Consider the following 22,284-nt stretch of genomic DNA (forward strand, 5'->3'; position numbering starts at 1 on the left):
GCATATATACAGTGAAAGGACTTCTTTTACTATTTTTCAATCAATTAATTAATAAAAGGGTGAGGTAAAATTATTGTAGCTGTATCTACAAAATGGTATTTCTTGGAATAATGCTTTTTTTCCCCCAATTAATTTCATCCATTTTTATGCTTTCTTTTCCAATTTTATTATTTACTTTCTTTTTTAATTTCACCTTTTAATATTATATTATTTTGAAAATTATGTTTCATAATTTTTTTTGTTAGGTTAGATATTAATCTTATGATTTTTTTTTTATTTTTAATTTTAGTCTTCATTATTAGATCTATTAAAAATAGAGTTTTATATATTTTTTAATTTTTTTTATGAATTTATTCTGATTTCATGATTTAGAAAATAAATTTAGAAAAGTAATTTTAACAAGTTAAGTGGGTTTGATTTAGTTTATATTTTTAGTTTTGTTTTAATTGATTTTTTTATTTCATCCTTTAGCATTGGCCGGTTAGATATTCAAATTTATGTTTTTTTTTTTTTTTTTTCTATATGAGGTTATTTTAATCCCATGACTTAGGTTGTAGGCTTGTTTAATAGGTTAACGAAGGTTGACTCCATTTATTTTTAGATTTTTTTAATTGAATATTTTTTTAATTGGATTTTATAATATTTTTTTGATTAACTTTTCATGGGATTATTCTAATCTCATGACTCGAGTCATAAATTTAATAGGTTAACTCAAATTGATTCATTTTATTTGTTTTGGGTTTCTTTTTAATTAAATGTATTTTTTAATTTTATTATTTAATATTAGATTTAATGGGAATTGCACTTTGTAATTATTTTTTAATTTTTTTTACGTGGAGTTTTCCTAGTCTCACATAGTTGGTTTTCTTTTTTCGGCCTTCAACATTAGAAGATAGTTTTATAATTTTTTTTAATAAAGTTATTTTAATTTTATGGTTTAGGTCACAAGTTTAACATGTTATTCTAGGATGACTTGAGTTTTTTTTTTTACAATCTCATCTTTTAATATTGATTCTAGGATGACTTGAGTTTTTTTTTTAAAATTTTTTTTACAATCTCATCTTTTAATATTGGGTTAGGTGAAAATTGGACTTCATGATTTTTTTGATTTGCTTTCCATGAGTTATCCTGATCTCATGACCTCGATTGCTGGTTAAACAGGTTGATCTAAGTAGTTTTTTTAATTTAATATATATTTTTAATTTTATTATTTAACATTAGATTGATTAGAAATTAATTTTTATAATTGATTTTGATTTGTTTTTTATAGGTTTATAATTGTCTTATGACTAAGGTAAAAAATTTGATAAAATAACTTGGATCAATCTAATATATTTGTTTCAATATTTTTTTTAAATATCATCAAATATGTTATTGTATTAATATTTAATATAAAATATCATTCAATATATATTATATTTTAAATTCACAGTTGTTGTTATTCTTATTATTATTATAAAACATGTTAGTAATGCTTAGATATTTTTTTATATTAAAAAAATTAATTTGATATGCAGTAATGAAGGTTAATATTCTAGTTGTAGCTATAAAATGTAAATCATTTTAGCAAAGAATATTGTATTTATGTTTTCTAACAAGTGTTAGGTCTATTAATTAATATCAATTCAAGATTGTTTAATGATAAATGTAAATATGGTGGATTTGGCTTTGGCTTTGTTTAGGAGGCTATTAAAAATATATTTATAACATTTAATTTGAGGTTGATTGGATTTGGCTTTGGCTTTGTTTAGGAGGCTATTAAAAACATATTTATAACACTTAATTTGAGGTTGATTTGATACAAGCCTTGTAAGTTGATAGAATAATAGATATTTAATTAGTTGCTTTTGGGGTTGATTTGATACAAGCCTTACAGGTTGATAGAATAATAAATATATAATTGGTTGCTTTAGGGGTTGGCAAAATAATTATTTTATCATACTTATAAGTCTTTTTCAATAAGTAAATAACTTCTAGAATTTCATGTAAGAATTTAAGTTTGATTCAATAGTCAAATTTCCTGTTATCATTATTTTAAGTTGTTTATCCTGACCTAATGCAACCAAATCCTCCTTTTAGATCTAAATTAGTCTTATTGATCAATGAAAATATCTACTAGGTTATCTACATGATATGTTTAGAGGAAGTTCTCGTATAAGTGCTCAGAACCTTATATTTTTTTAAAAATCAGCTATATCATATCATATAAAAAAAGAAAAGAATGTTTAAAAATCAAGAAAAATGCAAATCGAGAGCAAAATAAAGGAGATTTAACCATCATATCCAAGTTTTTTTTTCTTGTTTTTTTTTCTAGTTTTTTTTTTTGTTAATTTTACTTATGAATTTGATATTTAATCTCTTCAGTATGGGAAATAATTTTTTTATAATAGATTATCAATGATTTTCAATTGATTACATATGGAATGTAATTTAAGACTAATAAACCAAGTTTGTCAATAATGATAAGCAAATATGCAAATTGTGATTATAGATTATCAACGATTTTCAATAGATTACATATGGAATGTAATTTAAGACTAATAAACCAAGTTTGTGATTTTATTTCTTGATTCAACCTATAATTTTCTTCATTTATCTATTTCATTAAATTAATTTAAAGAGTTTTTTCTAAGTTATTTAATGTGAAGAATACAAGTAGAGAGTTTAATTTACTTAATAACAAAATAAGGAAAGATTAAGATAATTATACTTGTGATTATTTTAGGATTGCTAAATTTAAAAGAAAGTGAAAAGGAAATCCTAATTATATGTTATATTTCATGTTTAGAAGTGGAGATTAACATCTTAACCATGTTTATCATAATTTTTTGAACTTTGTTAAAACCTTTTATAATTTTCAGCTTTCTAGACTTTTATTTTTATTTTTTTTATATATCAAATCAATTTCATATCAACCTAAATTTTATGTGCAACTAGATTAAGGTGTTTTTAGAGTGTTTATAATATTTAAGTCGATTTCATTAAATTTAGATAAATTTTTTACTTTCATTGTCTTTACTAGTCATATGATAGCTTTTTAGACAACTCTAAATGTTTCCTTTGGGTAAGTTTTTTTACTTTACTACGTCAAGGGAAATGCTTAGTCGATCCTTGCCTCTATGTTCTATTAAAAAAACATAGATAACAAGATTAGTAATTGCTATTAACTTTCTCTTCGTTATTTTAATTGGGGTTCCCCTTACTAAATCTGTAATAAAATCTATTTATACTTTGCTTATCTTACATATGATTAGAAATAAGTCCTGATGCCTTTCCTGCACATCTTTGTTTTATATGGTTGAGTCTTTCTCTAACCTTTACCTGCAAAGAAAATTATTGTGAAAAGCCTTTTAATTAACTAAGTTCTTTGTTAACGAACTTTATATTCATGACACGTGCTTAATCCACTCTTATAGTTAGAGATATGCTCTAGGTGCAAGATTCACTACTAATTGCCTTAGAATTTCCTAGATTATTCTATGTAAGAGATTTTAGTCATTTGTTTACAACAACACAAGGTCTTTAAGGAAGAGGTTGTTGTCTTAGTAGTTTTTAGTCTACAATTTGTCAATTGAAAAAAATATTATATAGAAATGAACCTTATTGAATAATAGACCGAATAACAATGTTATTTAATGCATGGATTTATTTTAAACACTTTTTAAAATATAAATTTTGACGTGGTGATTTTTTTCTAATTAACTTGGTATATGTTATTTGTCTAGTTTTTTATTTATCTTAATTATTTCTTTTATTTTATTCATATATTTTTTAATGTTTCAACCTACTGGAGAAGAGATAAATTAATGATTTAAAAGAATCTTAGAATTTACATCATATACTTATAGAACAAACGAACAATTTACATCTTTTCAATCTTCATAATCCAATTTCAACAAGCATTGTATATTGCCCTCTAACCTAGTTAACCAACTAAGCAAAGAGGAAGAAATGGGAAAAAACATCCAAACTCTTAAAGAGTTAGCAACACTAACTTTTAACCAACAACTTATTTTCATTTTATACCTTTAACTTGAAGTTATTTTTGAAATTAAATAAAAAGATATTTTATTAAATTTTTATGATTTTGCAGATGAAGATCCAAACAAGCATTTTAAAGTGTTTTATATTATTTATTTAAGCTTGAAACCAACCATAATTAGATCTAATTTTACCATTAAGGGTTCTTTAGTTCCTAAATTAATTTTTAAAGTCCCTATGTCTACTAATGTTTCTTTTCCTCCTTTTCCAAGTGGGTTTATATAGTCTTATAAAAAGAAAAGAAAAATGATATTTTGAAAACCTTCAATAAAGTTCAAGTCAATATACCATTTTTAGATGTCATAAACAAGTACCATGTTATACAAAGCTTTTCAAGTAATTATACACCACGAAACATAAACTAAAAGATGATGAGATGATAAGAGTGAGGGAGAATGCATTTTCTATTTTACAAATGAAGCTTCTTCCAAGATTTAAAGATCTAAAAAGTTTCACCATACCATCTACAATCAACGACACTAGGTTTGAAAAATCTAAGATAGATTTTGAAGCATCTATTAATGTCATTCTTTATTCCATTTATGCTTTTTTAAATTTTGGTTCACTTAAAGAAACTGATGTAGTTTTTTAACTTGTTGATTGATCTAATAGCTATTCAAAAGAGTTTTGAAAGATGTTTTAGTACATGTGAATGACTTAGTCTTTCTATCTAATTTGTATAGTCTTGATATGGAGGATGACTCATTTTCTAGATTGATACCATTATTATTAAGGAGGCGATTCATAAAGATTTCTTAAACAAAAATAAATGTTCATGATGGAACAAAACAACAAAGTTTGATGGCATGGTTATACACTTTAATATCTTTAAGACAATAAGACACCCAAATGATTTACTTTGTTTATTTTAGTTGACATACTATATCATTTAGCATAACAATTCTTAAAGTTAACTATAAAGGATGTTTTAGAAGTCGTCATAAGTAGAAGCCTTGGTTTGGAGGATTAAAAAAAGACAAGAAGGTATATGTAATTTTATAAAAATATAAAGGACCCTTTATCAAAAATCTTCAAATAGGTGTAATGCTTCTTTCATTTATTTACCTTTATATAATGAGAAACTTTTAACTTATATGATATAAGCCACTATCTTGACATTTAACTCATTCTTAACCACCTTAAATATATATAATTAAATAAAGGAGATATATTGCTTGTGATCATTGGAAATAATATTATGACTTTATAAGAGAAAAACTAGTCTGTGTATTGAAAAATCACAAAACAACTATTGGTTGGATAATAGTTAACATAAAAGAGATAGGTCTGTGCATTTATTAAATTTCGTTTAAGGATGGAGCAAAACCAATTAGAGAGTATCAATGTTGATTAATCCTTCTATGATGGACATTATGAAGAAAATTAAATTCTAAAATTGCTAGATGTTGACATGATTAATCTTATTTTGAAAAACAAATAGGCAAGCTCAATTTAACTTGTTCCAAAAAGATCTGACATTATCGTAATCAGGAATAAGAAAAATGAGCCAGTACAAACCCATATTCAAATCAGATAATGGGTTTGCATTGATTATCAAAACTTAACTCTATTATTCACAATGATCATTTTTCTTTTCCATTTATTGATAAAATATTAGAAAAGATGGCAAGTCATTCCTATTATTATATTCTTGATTGTTATTTAGGTATAATCAGACCATGATTTCGTTAAAAGACTAAGAGAAGATAACATTTATATGTCTTTTTAGAACACTTTTTTATTACTAAGAGAAGACAACATTTATATGCTTTTTTAGAACATTTTTTTATTGATGTATGTTATTTGTTTTTTATAATACCCTGTAACTTTTCAATGATGCATGATTAAGATATTTTTAGATTACAATGAAAGTATCATAAAAAGTTTTATAAATGATTTTAATATTTAGTTAACTTTGTATTTGTTCTTAAACATTATAGAGAAACTAACATCATGCTTAGTTGAAAGAGAATTGCAACTTTTATGATCCATCGTAATCTAGTTTTAAGTCCTATATATTTTTACCACCTCTCACAAGTGTAAAAAGGTTTTTTTCTTTATTGGACAAGTAAGTTTTTATCAAAGTTTAATAGAATTTTTTTTAGAATTACAAGGCTTTTATGTATAGTATTACAAGAAAATGATAATATTTGAATTCAACTGTAAGAAGTTTAAGGAACTCTTAACTATAAATCCAATTATACAACATCTTAGTTATAGCTTTCAATCAAAACTCTCCTCCTCTCTCTCTCTCTTTCTATATATATATATATATATATATATATATATATTATTTTGATTAATTTATCAAAAGTATTGTTTTTAAAATAAAAAATTTACAAAGTAAAATTTAACAAAAAAATCATAATCAATAATTTTCACATGATGATAGAAAGAAAGAAAGAAACAATCAATGCAAAGAAATATGTAAAACACTTACTGGCTGCGGTACGAGCTCCGACTTAATGGAGATTTATTCTTTGAAAAAAGAAATGGAAGGGAAGGAAGTGGATGCATGAGTTCTTCATAAGGTCTTTTCTTCTGCTGTTTTTGTGCCCTATTTGAAGGACAGATTTCGCCAGCCATAGCCGGATTCCGGTGTTCTTGTATTTTTTTTAAACAAGGGTAGCGTGGTAATTGGCACGGGAGAGCTCATCTGTGTGTTGTTAGAACACGTGTTAATATGAAGTATAAAGTATCTGAACCCTTCAAATTTATTTTTGCCACGTGTCACTCTCAGAGAGGCAAAGACATTGAAAAGCATAATCTTCCGCAGTAGTTACTATCTCCATTTGTGAAATTCTTTTGATGGCCCGAGCCTCGATTTGATCGTGTTTCTCTCCTCCGGTTAATTTCATGGCACAGCCTTTGTTCTTCTTAGTTGTCTGGCTTGTATTGGCTCCAACTGCAACTGCCCATGATCTTCAATCCAATGAAGAAGGATACATCTCTCTGCTCTTATCCAACAAGGGAGTTGACTTTGCTAAAGACGTGCTCATAAACAAGGCAGTGTCCACCATAATCCCACTTCAACTACCTGATATTGAAAAGTCTGTCAAAATCCCACTGATTGGCAAAGTACATATGATTCTTTCAAATATCACAATTGATAGTGTCAATATATCTTCTTCATATGTTGAAACTGGAAACCCAGGTTTAGTCCTGGTTGCTTCTGGTGCTACTGCCAGCTTGAGCATGAAATGGGCTTACTCGTATAGCACCTGGTTGATTGTCATTTCAGACAGTGGAGATGCTTCAGTTCAGGTACATATGTATGGCTCGGGAGTTTATTTATTTACGTCTTCTTTTCCCCCATTACATGTTTTTTTTCAAGTCAGCACAAGTTCTTGGATTTGTTAAACATGGGTGCTTCTTCATAGTTTCAGCTTGCTATTTCTGTTAATTAGTCATACTTGTTTCGATTTAATGAAAGCTTGAGAAGGGCACATGGTGGTATTGAGATGTGGTTATTTAATGTACACCTTCTGTTAAAAGTAGTTCGGCCAGGGAGAGGGGAAACAGTAAGGTAGCCTCCAAGGGAATTGACTCAGATGATAAGAAAAAAAATGACTTTGTAGCTTTTCCATTTTGAAATGTAACTTCGCGGTATAATTACTATGATCTCTAGCAACTTCCTTCTTAATAAATCAGCAGGGGTTCTACATTTCTATCCCTTTTCTCCCAGGCCTTATATTCCAAGTAGTATTACTCTGTCTTGTAGCCTTCGCAGCATGCTATGAAGATAATTTGACAACCTGTATAACCAAGTGCTTTCTCTTCTTCTTGAGCACTTGCTGTCTCTCTTGTGTGCCGTCAACAAAATGTGAGAATGTCATATCTTATATGAGAGCAAGCATCATAATTGGACGGATAAAAGAAGAAGCTACAGACAATTGGAACTAGTGATTGAGAACACATATGGTATCCCTGATATGGTGGGAATACTATAATGATGCATAACACTCGGAAACTTGTTTGGAAAAAGTTTTTCTTGTCTTTTTCCCTCCAATGTTGGGGTATTTTCAATTTCAGTAAGTGGAAGATATAGAATGACATAGCAAACTCAGATGCTTCTGTTTTCAATTTTCGTGATGATTAATTTAATGGCAATGTCCTATTCTGTATAAGTTTTCTGAAACTTTTGTCGTCTTGTTTGACATCATGAAATAATAATCTTTATACTGTCTTTTAACAAAATGAAATTGGTGAGCAAAGGTCAAAGGTATGGAAGTGGGGCTTACTGTATCTTTCAAAGAACAAGGAGGAACTCTTGAGCTGTCCCTTCTGGACTGTGGATGTCATGTGCAAGATATTACCATCAAATTAAATGGGGGAGCATCCTGGCTTTATCAAGGGTAAGCAACCGTCCTCTGTAATCCAACTTTTCCTTGAAGGAAAGTTGTTTGTCTTTGTTTTAGTCATGAAAATCGCATATATCATTTCAAGGTGAATGTATTTTTTTGTAAAACATTTGCATATAATAGATAAACACTCATGTTTGAGAATATGTTTCCATACGTACTCTATTATATAGTGTTTATTGGAAAGCTTACTTGAATGAAATAAAGATTCTTAAACGTCCATAAAATGACCAGGAAATAAGAATGGCCTTTTGAACTACATGCCAAGTTTAATTTTATCCCAACATTCGAGTTGCAGCAGATTTACTGTTGTAGACATGGAAAAGGAAAATAGTTGGCTACAGTTACAGAATTCCACATACTTACTACAATTTTATGTCCTCTTTATCTTCCAGGATAGTTGATGCTTTTCAAGGGTCAATAGGTTCTGCAGTGGAAAACGCTATTTCCAAGAAAATCAAAGAAGAGATAGTAAAACTTGACTCCCTATTGCAGTCACTTCCAAAACAAATCCCAATAGATCATGTTGCTGCACTGAATGCTACTTTTGTGGACAGCCCTGTGCTGAGTAATTCTTTCATTGAACTTGAAATCAATGGTTTATTCACAGCAACCGATGATTTTGCAGTCCCCAGAAATTATGATAAAGGAAAAAAAAGTTCCCTTTCCTACAACTGCCCTGCTAAGATGATAGGAATTTCATTACATGAAGATGTTTTTAATACTGCTGGATTAGTATACTTAAATGTAAGTTCTTGCATTGCTAGATATTGAACTTTGACAGTACACCAGTGCATTTAGATTCTTTTTCTCTGTGCTCCTATGTAAGGTAGGAATGTAAATGTGTGTTTAGAAATGCCAAAAGGTGTCTTAGATCTACTGGAAAGTCCCAAAATGGTTCATATTATTTGTTTCCAATCTACTTTGCATGCTTGACCTTGGAAACATGGGATGTTGTTACCTTTCCTTGTGTTGGGTTTTTCAAATTGGCAAGTTGTGTCTCCTTCATTGGATAGTTGCTCGACATGTAACATATTGTTTAAGCAGTTGAACTAACGCTTCTTTTTTTATTCCCGTGATCAGGCAGGTTGTATGCACTGGATAGTTGACAGTTCTTTGAATCATTCTTTTCTAAACACTGCAGCGTGGAAATACGTATACCCCCAACTCTACCTGCAATATCCAAACCATGACATGAGTCTTAATATTTCAGCAACTTCTTCTCCAGCGGTAAAAATTGCCAAGAATGGCATTAACGTCACCATTTACTTAGATGTGACAGTTAATGTTTTGGATGATAGCAAAGTGATACCAGTTGCATGCATCTCGTTGGTACGTTTGATTGAAGTTGTGTTTGTTATAATGTAATTTTCATTGCCACTGATTTGTTGGTTTTTACCTGTTTCTTTCTTCTTCATCCCTTTGGGTACATCAGCCAAATGATATCTTTAGTCAAATGACAAGTTGGCTTTTAAGTTATTACCATTGAATAAACCTAATTCCTGAAGCATGATTAGTATGCAATTGGGTAGTTACATTTTTTTTTTCCAGTTTATAAGAAGCCTTCTTTTGGTTTAAGAGTTTGGAGCTGGATGCTATCAATATACTGTTTATGATGATCCTAGGGCTATTTGCTGTGCAGGAAATTAATGCTTCTTGTTCCCCACAAATTTTATGGAATAAAATAGCTGGTATCCTCAAGCTGAAAAGCTTTACCATGTCTTTAAAGTGGAGCGAAATTGGGAATATCCATATGGATCTACTTCAGGTACAATAACAGTAATGAAGTTGTTTATGTCCGCAATATCTTATGATCACATGGAATTTGAATGGAGCCAAATGAACCTTAAGAAAAGTATTTCAAACCTTAGAAAATTATATATGAGATCTCTGATCAAACCTATTCATGTGTTTTTGTAGCCATCCAGTCAGTTTAGTCATCTACTCATTTAGACATCCACGAGTGTTTGTAATGTGTTTTCTTGCTTCGTCATCTGCATGGTTAAGCGTTTATTCTGTTTGTTCATAATATTCTAGTTCTATTTGCACAGAGCTATGGAAAGAGGTGTACACAAAATTCTGTCTATTTCGAAGTGCCCTTCTGTGAAAAATTAAGCTGTAACCACCTGCAAGTCCTCCTTTCTGGATAATAGTTAGATATAAATTCTATCAGTTTATTGATCTCACGTATGTTTTCCAACTCTTGCAGCCAGTAATTTTTGCTCTTCTCGAAACCGTCTTCATTCCATATGTAAACTTACACCTCATGAGGGGATTTCCCCTGCCACTCATTCATGGATTTTCACTCCAGAATGCTGAAATTCTCTACACAGAATCGAAGATCATGACATGCAGTAACCTTTTGTATGCATAACAAAAGCATCTCAGGGATATCCATTAGAATTTCTTAAACTTCATGACTTTTGAGTTTAGTTTCTTAGTTTTTCATGACACTTAGGTTTTCTAGTGTCTTTTAATGTTTTCATTTTCTTCTTTTATAAATAAATTATTTGTCTTGTGTTCTAATTAAAAAATATATAAGAAAATGAATGAATAAATTTCTCTTTCAATTTTTTTAATATGTATGTTTTTACTTGTTCTTTATTTTGTTATTAGTGCGACTACTTTAATTAATTTATATTGAAATCTTGGTATATATGAACTCTTATGTCACGTGACTTGTATTAATTTCAATATTTTTTTTTCATTTTTGTTCATATTATATGAAATATATTTGGTTCTATAACTTATTTTCACAAAAAAAAAATTCTTTTGAATTCATGAAGATTTAAAGTTTCCGAAGAACTAGTATTGTATGTTCCTGAAGAATTAAATAAATTAAATGCAGTTCTTGACTAGTTAATATTTCTAAAGAACTAAATAAATCATAATCTTAAAATACTCATTTCTATATATATTCATTATTTTATTTAATAAGTTAGTTTCTTTTTATATATAGATAATGCTGAATATGAAGAAACTTGAATTTATCATTTTTGATATATCTAGGAATAATTATTTGTCATGGATCCTTAACACTGAGATTCATCTAGAAGCTATGAATTTTGAAGAGACCATTAAAGAAGAAAATAACACATCCTTGTAGTATCATATAAAATCAATGATTTTCATTCGTCAGCATTTACACGAAAGATTAAAAATTGAATATCTCACAATAAAAGATTATCTTGTTCTATGACATAATCTAAAGAAAAGATATGACCACCAAAAGTTAACAATATTTCCTCAAACTCATTATGATTGGTTGCATTTGAGGTTGTAAGATTTTAAATATAGTTTTGCTCTTTTTAAAATTATCTTATAGTTAAAATTGTATGGTAAAAATATCACAAAAAATCAAATATTAGAGAAAACATTCTCTACTTTTCATACCTCAAATATTGTCTTGCAGCAATAATATAAAGAATGTAATTTCAAGAGATATTTAGAATTAATTTAATATCTTCTTGTGGCTAAACAAAATAATGAGTTTTTGTTGAAAAATCATAAATCTCATCCCACAAGTTCTAAACCATTCTCTGAAATGAATGAAACCTTTATCCAAAAGACAAGGAAAAACTAAAGGTATATATATAAAAAAAAATGAAAAAAAAAAGATATAATCCTTCAGAAGGTAACTCACCATATCATCAGAAGTAAAAACACAATGAACCCAAACAAGAAAAAGATAGAAAATAATCATCTAGGTGGTGGCCAAGTGGTAAGGACTTGGGATCAAGGGGTTTGCTCCCTCTGTGGTCTCAGGTTCGAGTCCTTGGTTGCTCATATGATGGCCACTGGAGGCTTACATGGTCGTTAACTTCAGGGCCCGTGGGATTAGTCGTGGTGCGCGCAAGCTGGCCCGGACACCCACGTTAATCTAAAAAAAAAAAAGATAGAAAATTTGAAAATAAGTATCATAGATGTGATATGTATGGTCATTGCTCTTGCACTTATCGTACGCCAGAACATCTTACAGATTTATATCAAACCTTTTTTAAACAAAATATAGTTGAGACAAATTTTATTAATAAAGATGATTTTAAAGGTCATAACGCCTATCTTGATGTTAATGTTTTATTTAAAAACCAAGATAAAACAGATAACATGTTTAGTGGTGGAATATTTGAAGATGATTAATATTTTTTTATTAGTATTATAATATTTTATCTTATTGTATTTTCAATAAACAATGTCAATTTTATTTTAGTTAAATAATAAACTTTAATTATATTCTGAATAGAGGTATGGCTTTTCATGATGGAGATTTATATTTAGAAGATAATGCAGAGCACACACAATTATCAAGGAAAAGAAATATTTTGAATATTTGACATTAATCAAAACTAATATCACTATAATATCATGTCTAACAGACATTATTAAAGACCCTAAAAGAGCTAATATTTTATTACCAAATAATACAATACTGAACATTAAAGATGCATTATATTCACTTGAGTCTAGAAGAAATTTACTCATATATATGTGTGTGCGCGCGCGCGCATGGGCGCTAATGGTTATCATATTGAAAAATAGATGAAGATAAAAAAAATATTTATCTTATTTCACGTATTTTAGGTTAGAAGCTTATACTTGAAAAATTATATGATTTCTCTTGAATTTATTATATGGTCACGAAATCTATTACAACAAATGTTGTGATATACTAGAAGTGTTCCCACCCAAAAATATTTATGTTTTAGCATAATCAACTTAGATATCCAGGATTAATAATGATGATATCAATTATTAAAAAAATCACATGGGCATCTTTTATAAAACCTGAAGATTTTTTTTACCAAGTGAAAACACATACGCTTCATATTCTTAAGGTAAATTAATTACTAAACCATCTCTATCAAAAGGTTGTTAAAGAATCACCATATTTTCTCAAAAGAATTTAAGGAGAATACATGGACCTATTCATCCACCATGCAGGAGTTTTATATATTTTATGGTATTGATTGATGTATCAAGTAAATGGACATATTTATTTACTTTCTAGTCAAAATGTTGCATTTTCTAGATTAATAACACAGATTATCAGACTAAGAGCACAATTTCTTGATTATTTAATCAAGAAAATTCAATTGGATATTGTTGGTGAGTTTACTTTTCAAGCATTTGATAATTTTTGCACTTCTATTAAATTAAAGTTGAACATCTTGTTGCTCATGTGCATACTCAAAATGATCCAGCAAAATTATTTATAAAGTTCATTCAATTAATTGTTAGACCATTAGTTATGAAATCAAAATTATCTATATCTATTTGGGACATGTTATGTTACATGTTGCATCATTGGTTAAAATTAAACTAAGAGTTTTTCATAAAAATTCTCCTTTACAACTTGTTTTTGGTATACCACCAAATATATTTTATTTATGAACTTTTACTTGTGCGATATATATGTTTATAGCACCCCTATAATGGACTAAAACAGAACCATAATATAAAATAAAAATTTATATTGGTGTTGATTCTCCATTTATTATTAGATTTCTTGAACCTTAGACTAATGATGTTTTTAAAGAACATTTTGAAGACTGTCATTTTGATGAAAATATTTTCCCATCATTAGGGAAAGAAAAATTAGTGTCTGAAACATTATAAATTGCTTAGAATAACCCGAACATATCTCATTTTGATCAAATGATAAATTTACATGAACTTGAAGTTCAAAAACTAATTTATTTACAAAATATTATAAATCAATTATCGGATGTTTTCACTAATAGTAAAAAGGTGGTTAAATCCCACATTCTAGATACAAATTCTCCATCTAGAATTGAAATCCCTGAAGGAAAAAATAAGCAACACAATAGTAGATGAATTTATACCACACTTAAAGCAAGGAAGATTTATTGGTGCTAAGGATAAAAATTCTAGAAAACACAAATTATAATAAATAGATGATGGTACTCCTATAGATTCCTCATCTATAAAACAAGTAATAAATATTGTGTTAAAATTATTTTTTAATATTGATCCTTCTAAGAAGGCATCTTCTAAAGAGATCTAGTTACCTAGAAATAATGAGATCTCCATAAACCATATTCACACAAAAGAGATTTTGGATCAAAATAAAATTATCATAAAATATGTATTTGCATCACAAAAAATAATGATGAAATTGAATTACAAATTATAAAATAATATCGACATAGAAATGATTGGCTAATGTGGAAAGAAGCAATCCAAAAACAATTAAACTCACTTGCAAAACAAGAAGTATTTAGATATATAGTTCACACACCTAAATATGTTATCCCTGTTGGATATAAGTGGGTTTTTGTTAGAATACAAAATGAGAACAATAAAATTGTTTGATATAAGGCATAACTTGTTACACAAGATTTCTCACAAAAACCTGACATTAATTATAATGAAACTTATTTTCCATTTAGAAATGCAATCACTTTTAGATTTTTAATTGGTTTAGCAGTTTTAGAAACTCTAGATATGTGTTTAATAGATATAGTTACAACAAATATATATTGATCATTGGATAAAGATATCCATATGAAAATATTTGAAGGATTCAAAATACTTGAAGCCTTTTATGAAAAACCTAGAAGTTTTTATTCTATTAAACTATAAAAATCTTTATATAGGTTGAAGCAATATGGTCAAATATGGTATAATCGTCTTAATGAATAACTCTTAGAAAAAGAGTTTGAGAATAATAAGATTTTCCATGTATTTTTATTAAGAAAACCACATCTGGATTTGCTATTATTGCAGTATATGTTGATGATTTAAATCTCATTAATACTTCTGAAGAGCTTATAAAAACTACAACATATTTGAAAGATGAGTTTGAGATGAAAGATCTTGAAAAGATAAAAAAAAAAAATTTAGTTTATAAATTGAACATCTTTTAAATGAAATATTTTTTCATTAATTGACATATAAAGAAAAGGTCATAAAGCACTTTTATATAGAGAATGCTCATCCTTTGAGTATACATATAGTTGTTCAATCACTTAATATGAAAAAAAAAACCCTTTTGTAATTACTAGAAAAGGATGAAAAATTCTTGGTCTAAAAGTAACATATCTTAGAGCTATTAAAGCACTCATATATCTTGTAAATTATACAAGAGTAGATATATTTTTTGCAATCAATTTATTGGTAAGATACAATGCTACTTCTATAAAAAGATACTGAAATGGGGTCAAACATATACTTTGCTAGCTTCACGGAACAACTAAAATGAGGTTATTTTATAGTGGATTAAATTTACAATTGATTGTATATGAGATGCAAGTTATTTTTCTAATCCCTATAAAGAAAGATCGCAAAGAAGGTTATATATTTACTTGTGGAGATACTACAATTTCTTAAAGATCTGTCAAACAAATATTAATGGCTAATTTATCAAATCATTCAAAAATGATTGAAATCTATAAAGCAAGTCGAAAGTGTACATGAATAAGGTCAATTATCCAACACATAAAAGAAAAATATAGATTGTTAACTATTAAAAATACTCCCACAATATTGTTTGAAAAAGACAAAATAAAGTATATCTCACCAAAGTTCGTTTATACTCACGAGCTTCAAAAAAAAAAATTGATAATAAATAAATTAGGTAAAGTAATAATTTAGCAGACTTATTTACAAAGTCTTTACCAGCCTTAACTTTTAAGAAGCTTGTCCATAATATTGGAATGCAGCATCTTAAAAATGTATCATGAGATTTGTATTTTTGAGATAAAGTCAATGCAAATTATATTTATTTTCCCTCGCTTGGGTTTTTCCCATTAAGTTTTACAAGTTTTTAATGAGATAATTTGGTATTTTTGTGAATCATAAAGTATTTGAATATGGATCTTAAAGTATTTATATAAAACCTTCTATAAATTTTAAAATATTAAATAATCACAGAAGAATGTTTTACTTCTTTTTTCTGTTGCTTAGGTTTTTTTCCCACTAAATTTTTCTTTGCAAAGTTTTGATGAGACATGTTTTTAATATAGGGTCATTCAAGAGAAAGTGCTATAAATCTATAATTATATATTAAATGTTCATTATTATCTTTTAAATTTATGACCCTTGGATTTAATCTTTTGGTTTTCTATGACACTTGTGTTTTTTAGTGTTTTTTCGTGTTTTTATTTTTTTCTTTTATAAATATATTACTTGTCTGGTATTCTAAGAATTGAAAAATATATAAGAAAATATATGAATTTTTTTTAAGTTATATTTTAAATATTTATGTATTTACCTGTTCTTTATTTTTTAATAAGAAGTGATTATTAATAGTTTTTTTTTGACATCCCATTTAAAAATTCAATGATGTATTTCTATTATTGTTAAATACTTTTGTTATAGGGAAAACTATCAAATATATCTTTTTATAGTACATGATTTATTAATAAATTGTAAGCTTTATTTTGTTCATATTTCCTTTATCAACTATTTTTTTTTAAGAATTAATTATCAATAGCACAATATGTGATAGTTTCAATATAAAATTAAAAAAAAAGCCTTTAAGTCAATTATACTCTTTTTAAGTAAAAAAAATAAAATTCATGTTAACTTGTGTTACATATGATAGTTTCAATACGTAACCAGGATTACTTAGGTACAAATTTCTAGACTAATAATTTTTTTCATGTTTTGTAATGATTTGTTGAGATATTTTTACCAATTCATATTTAAATTATTGTCAATTTTAATGAAATTAATTTAACTAAGGGATATATTAGAAAATCAGAATAAATTAAATGTTACATTTTTATTTATTAAAAGGTATGATAAATAAATGGTGTAAAATATAAAAGCATGTCTATAGGTTTCCTTCTTTTGTTATGAATAAATATATCCCTAAATGGCAGGCTTGGTGTTCAACTATGTTTGTTTCCTTTCTTGAATTTCTAGGTTTAAATATTGGAACCATAATAAAATAGATTTTTATTTTATTAATAATATTTTTCTAAATACACAATGGTAGGATAGAGAGTTCACCCTTAAAACTTCATTAGAAGAGGACTTAAACTTAGATGACATCCAGATTGGTTTAAAATTACCTTTAATAAAATTGTAAAAATCAATTAAGTTAAATAAATTTCAAAAAAAAGAAACTAATGGTCTCTTTTTTCTATCACTAGAGTGTCCTCAAATGTCCTATTAATATTTAACTACTTAAGATAGGGTTAGTAAAACAAATAACTGAAGTTTTTAATAGAGTATATTACCAATCTAGATAACTTTAATATCGAACATCACTTTATTACATGGAAAATTATACTTATCCTGTGTTGTTTTCAAGTTCAAAATTGTATTATTTTAGATTGTTTAATCATACATATATTGGAGTTTCTTTTAAGAAATTATGACTATTTAAATTTTATTGTACATGTTATCAATTCAAGCTTTTTACATGTCTGCTTGCTTTCTTAATAAGTAAAAAATATTTATTTTCTATAATGAGTCTATTTTTCTATTAAATTCATATATTTTTTCCCAAATAATATTATTTTGGTTATTTCCTAGATTTGGATAGTTATTCTAAGTGTATATTAAATATTCAACCATGTATTGTGTATCTTATGTTGAAAATAAATTGAAAATCTTTCAATTTTGACATGAGAACATCCTTAAATGATCCTAATAATAATGAACTACAAGAGTTTAGGCTAATAAAGCAAACTAGTAAAGTTCATAATGGTGTTTATTATTAGCTTGGGGTCAATTTTGATGTTTATCATATGTGATTTTCGAGTTTAAAATATAGTTTTTTTAGATTTCTCATCCATGTCACAAACCTAAAATATAAACTCTTAGCATATAAGTAGAATATTAAAAAGCATATAATAAATATGTTTGATCAAAACACTAAAAAAAAAACAATCTAGTATGGAAGGACATGCTTCTAATTAGTCATCCAAAATATGAAAAATAATCTCTTATCTAGAAGAGTCAATGTATTATTGTCAAAGTTCTAAAAGAGATATATATCACCAAGCTAAATACGATATGAAACTATATTATTGATCGATCAATGATCAATATTTGAGCAAATATTGTTCTTACAAGAATAATAAGCTAGAAAATATGGGTCCTGAAAAAAAATAAGAAATTATAGGATCACTTTAGGATTATGTTAATTGTATCTCAAATATAATTACTTTAGCTTGAGTTTATAAGGTAAATTATATTTTTATTTATCCTTACAACGTGAGTTCAAAATGTTAAATAATTAGTTAATATATGTATTAAAATAACATTATTATTTAAATATAAGATAAAGAACAAATATATATACATACACACATACATACACATATAACATCAACACATGATCATTGTTTTATTAAGAAATAGCTAATGACCCTAGCTTTACAAGATTTCCAAGATTAATGAACCCCACCAAAGTCTTCTTGATGGTCTTTACTACTTGAAGAAAATATAGATCATGTTAGATAATTTTTAGATATTTATACACACACACACATACACATGGTTTATGATTTTAGTTTATTTAAAGGCTAAATTAGCCATAGCCTTAATAAGCTTATTTTCTACCTGAATTGGTTCTTTTGTTATACTAAATATCTTGGCTTTTTAGGAGTAGATCTATAAAAAAAACATCTTTAAAGGATTGGTTAGCTTATTGGATAGCTAAATATTCAGTTTCCAATGATTCTCTTTAAGTTTTAAAAGATTATTGAATAGCCATATAGTCTTGAATACTTTTATTAATCATCTTTAGTATTGATAAGAGGATCAATATCTTTCTATAACCATATCAAGACTTCTCTTGCACTATTATTTATTGAATTTGAACTCTAAAGAAAAGTTATCCTTAAATAAGCTATTTTAGATGATCATTATAGACTTTATTACCTAAAACACTATCATTTAAGACAATAATAGTCAATACCTAAAATACTTAGAATTTATTTCAAGAGATGAAGTGTCCATTGATGAAGGAAAAGAGATATGAAAAAGAATGACATCTAAAGTCTTATGATATAAAAAAATAAAGTTTTTGCTAACCTTTAGATCATATAGATTAAAAAGTTATTTTAAGTAATAATATATGTTTACATATTATTTTGGAAGGGTCACAATATAAAGTTAATTTAGCATCGTGATGTCTTCCTTTTTAGTGGGAGATATAGGAGAAATAATGCACTATTTTTTTCATGACAAAAGAATTTTAACTCTTAAAAAACCATTAGAAATATCAGTTGTTAAGTTGGTGTGATGATGTATAAATAACATAAGTTTATTAGTTGAGTTATTTTCAATACAATCACCTTTTATGTCTACTTCTTGCATAAAAAACAAAAGGATATGATTGCTAATTATGTTATCTTATAGTGGATCTTTGGTGATATTAGGAGTAGCTATGCTAATATCTTCATTGGTTTCTTCTTTTTCTTCAATGTCACTCTTTTTTAAACTAAAATGATACCTTTCTAGTAAAGCAACTATCTTACTAATAAAGATTACTTCTAATAGGGTTATACATATTCAATATAAAGAGAATGTATTTTAAGAGATTTCATTACTAAAAAATTAGAAGATCTAGTTTTATTAGTAGGTCTAATAAAGTAGACGATGAAGGATTTTTCTCACCAACATTAGAATTCAGTTAAATTTTTTTAGCCTTTTGGAATGTCTAACAATAAAAGAAGAAAAATATTAATTTTTTATTAATTAATATTATATATATTATTTTAAGATAATTTTAAAAATTTATTCAGTCAAATTTTGATTTTATTTTTCTAATGAAACTCCAGTAACTTTCTAAAGTTTTTTTAGTATAGTAAGGTAATGTGTAATAATACACAATTAACTTTTTACAGTTTTTCATATTTTTATTTATTTATTGTCCTAGCTTAATATATAAAATAATGATGTTGTGTCATCTAATATTAACTATCTAATATGTTAAAATTTTGATTGATTTTATAAATAATTTTAAATGAATTTAAATTTTTACAATCAACTTTTTCATCATTACGAAATTACAAGGATCATATTAATAAATTAAATTGATGATAAAAAAACTAAATAGTATAAGAACAATAAGTAATGTTTGAGATTGTAGTAATAATTATTTTTTAAAATGTATTTTATTTAAAAATATATTAAAATAATATTTTTTTAATTTATTTATAAAACAAAATCGAAGTAATAAATAACCCGACAAGACCGGGGTCGAACCACAGAGAGGTTAATTGTACAAATTATAAACGACAATAATACAACAACAATAATAATAATAACAACAACAATAATAATAGTAATAACAATAATAACAACACTGACAATAATAATAATAACTATAATAATAATAATAATAATAATAATAATAATAGTAGTAGTAGTAGTAGTAGTAGTAATAATAAAGAAAAAGAAGAAGAAGAAGATGATGAGAACTTGGAGATGAAAAATTAATGTAAGGATTAAACAATAATAATAACAAATGTCAAGGTTAGAGGTTTCACTAATGGTATGTAAAATAAGTATAGTATAAACTCTTATTATTCAATTGGAAACCACACACAAAGGAGGTTCCAATCAGATTATAGATTGTTAACATGATTATATTAGTCATCTTATTCGATTAATGCTAGTACTTGTAAATCTCCTCAAGCATTCATGATTATAATTTATGTTAACAACAAATCAAGTTCCTTTCATAGCTCAGGTGTCAGTTATACCATACAGTATGGGCTATCAAAGTGCCAAGCATTTGTTGTACCAAGTGTTATACAACATAAATCAAGATTAGTCATTTAACAAGCAAAGTATTAAAGAGTAAACAAGATAATAAATACAAAACATGTTAGTATCAAACATTAAAGTCCATATTGAGTTTACACTATACTTATTCTTACACCATTAGTGTAACCTTTTCACCATGACATAATAAACTTAGCTAAACATAATAAAAGAAATAAAAATAAATAAACAAAATAAGAACATAAATAAGATAAGAGTTAATTAAGTAAAGGAAAGGAAATGAAAGGCATAAACTTGATATTAATGAAAGCAAAGTATAAATATTACAAAAAATACAAAGAGAGAAAGCAAGAGCATGATCTTGATCTGGAAACCAAGATGCCTAAATACATGGCAAATGCCTCCTTTTATAGGCCAAAATTGGGAACTATTGATTTGATGACTAATTGATGAGTGGGTGGCCAACTCTTGACTTGGTGTCAACTCTTGACTTGGTGACAATCTTTATCTTCTATTGTATACCCAAAACATCATTGATAACGTCAAAATTAGAGCCACTTGAAAACATGAAAGTTGTAGGCAATTGTCTCAGCTTTTTTATGTAAACAATTCAGCTCATTTGGACTTCTAGAACTCCAGATATGGCCCAAATATTGAACAGTGCTCGGGCTAGAGGACAGCTTCGGGCTTCTTTGTTGTTGCAATAATTTGGACTTGAAAATGGTATTTTTTGGATCTTGGGCTTCATATGAAAGTTGTAGACCTATGTCTTACCTTTCCAGCCATATAATGTAGACCTAAATCTGAGATCTATAGCTCCAGATATGACCCAATTACCGAACAGTGTTCTGGTTTGGATTGCACCGACATCTCTTTTCTAATTTTGGTCATCTCTTTGCCCTTGCAATTTAAGTTCTTAAAGTCATCAATCAATCCTTTCATTTATGTGATAGGCCTGCATTTAAAATGAACATTTACCACAAATTAAAGGTATCTTATATTATTAGATATATTATTATAAAACATGCTTTAGTTAAGGAGTTATTGATACTTCAAGTGCAAAATGATGATATAAAACCATGATAAAAATGCACTTTTAAGTATTAATTAGTTATTTATTACTTCGACACTCCTACACTTAGGAGAAGACATCAATCTTTTAGTCGTGTCAAGT

General features: G+C 27.1%; 1 protein-coding gene across 1 annotated transcript; it reads left to right on the forward strand.

Annotated features, from left to right (window-relative positions):
* The first annotated feature begins 6,782 nt into the window (after nt 1-6,782).
* LOC105141852 (putative BPI/LBP family protein At1g04970) lies at nt 6,783-10,787 on the forward strand. Its single transcript, XM_011049225.1, has 6 exons — nt 6,783-7,305; nt 8,257-8,396; nt 8,798-9,149; nt 9,486-9,734; nt 10,045-10,170; nt 10,612-10,787. Exons 1-6 carry the CDS (start codon nt 6,898-6,900, stop codon nt 10,774-10,776), a joined length of 1,440 nt encoding a protein of 479 aa, XP_011047527.1. The 5' UTR covers nt 6,783-6,897; the 3' UTR covers nt 10,777-10,787.
* Nucleotides 10,788-22,284: the final 11,497 nt, after the last annotated feature.

Source organism: Populus euphratica, unplaced genomic scaffold (genome assembly GCF_000495115.2).
Source record: "Populus euphratica unplaced genomic scaffold, PopEup_1.0 scaffold211.1, whole genome shotgun sequence".
In the NCBI taxonomy this organism is placed as follows: domain Eukaryota; kingdom Viridiplantae; phylum Streptophyta; class Magnoliopsida; order Malpighiales; family Salicaceae; genus Populus; species Populus euphratica.

What these genes read in the sequence shown, in the direction of transcription:
- LOC105141852 (XM_011049225.1), top strand. Translation starts at nt 6,898, where the DNA reads ATGGCACAGCCTTTGTTCTTCTTAGTTGTCTGGCTTGTATTGGCTCCA. An exon ending in GTGGAGATGCTTCAGTTCAG is followed by an intron (nt 7,306 to 8,256) that starts GTACATATGTAT and finishes TGGTGAGCAAAG; the next exon opens with GTCAAAGGTATGGAAGTGGG. An exon ending in TCCATATGGATCTACTTCAG is followed by an intron (nt 10,171 to 10,611) that starts GTACAATAACAG and finishes CAACTCTTGCAG; the next exon opens with CCAGTAATTTTTGCTCTTCT.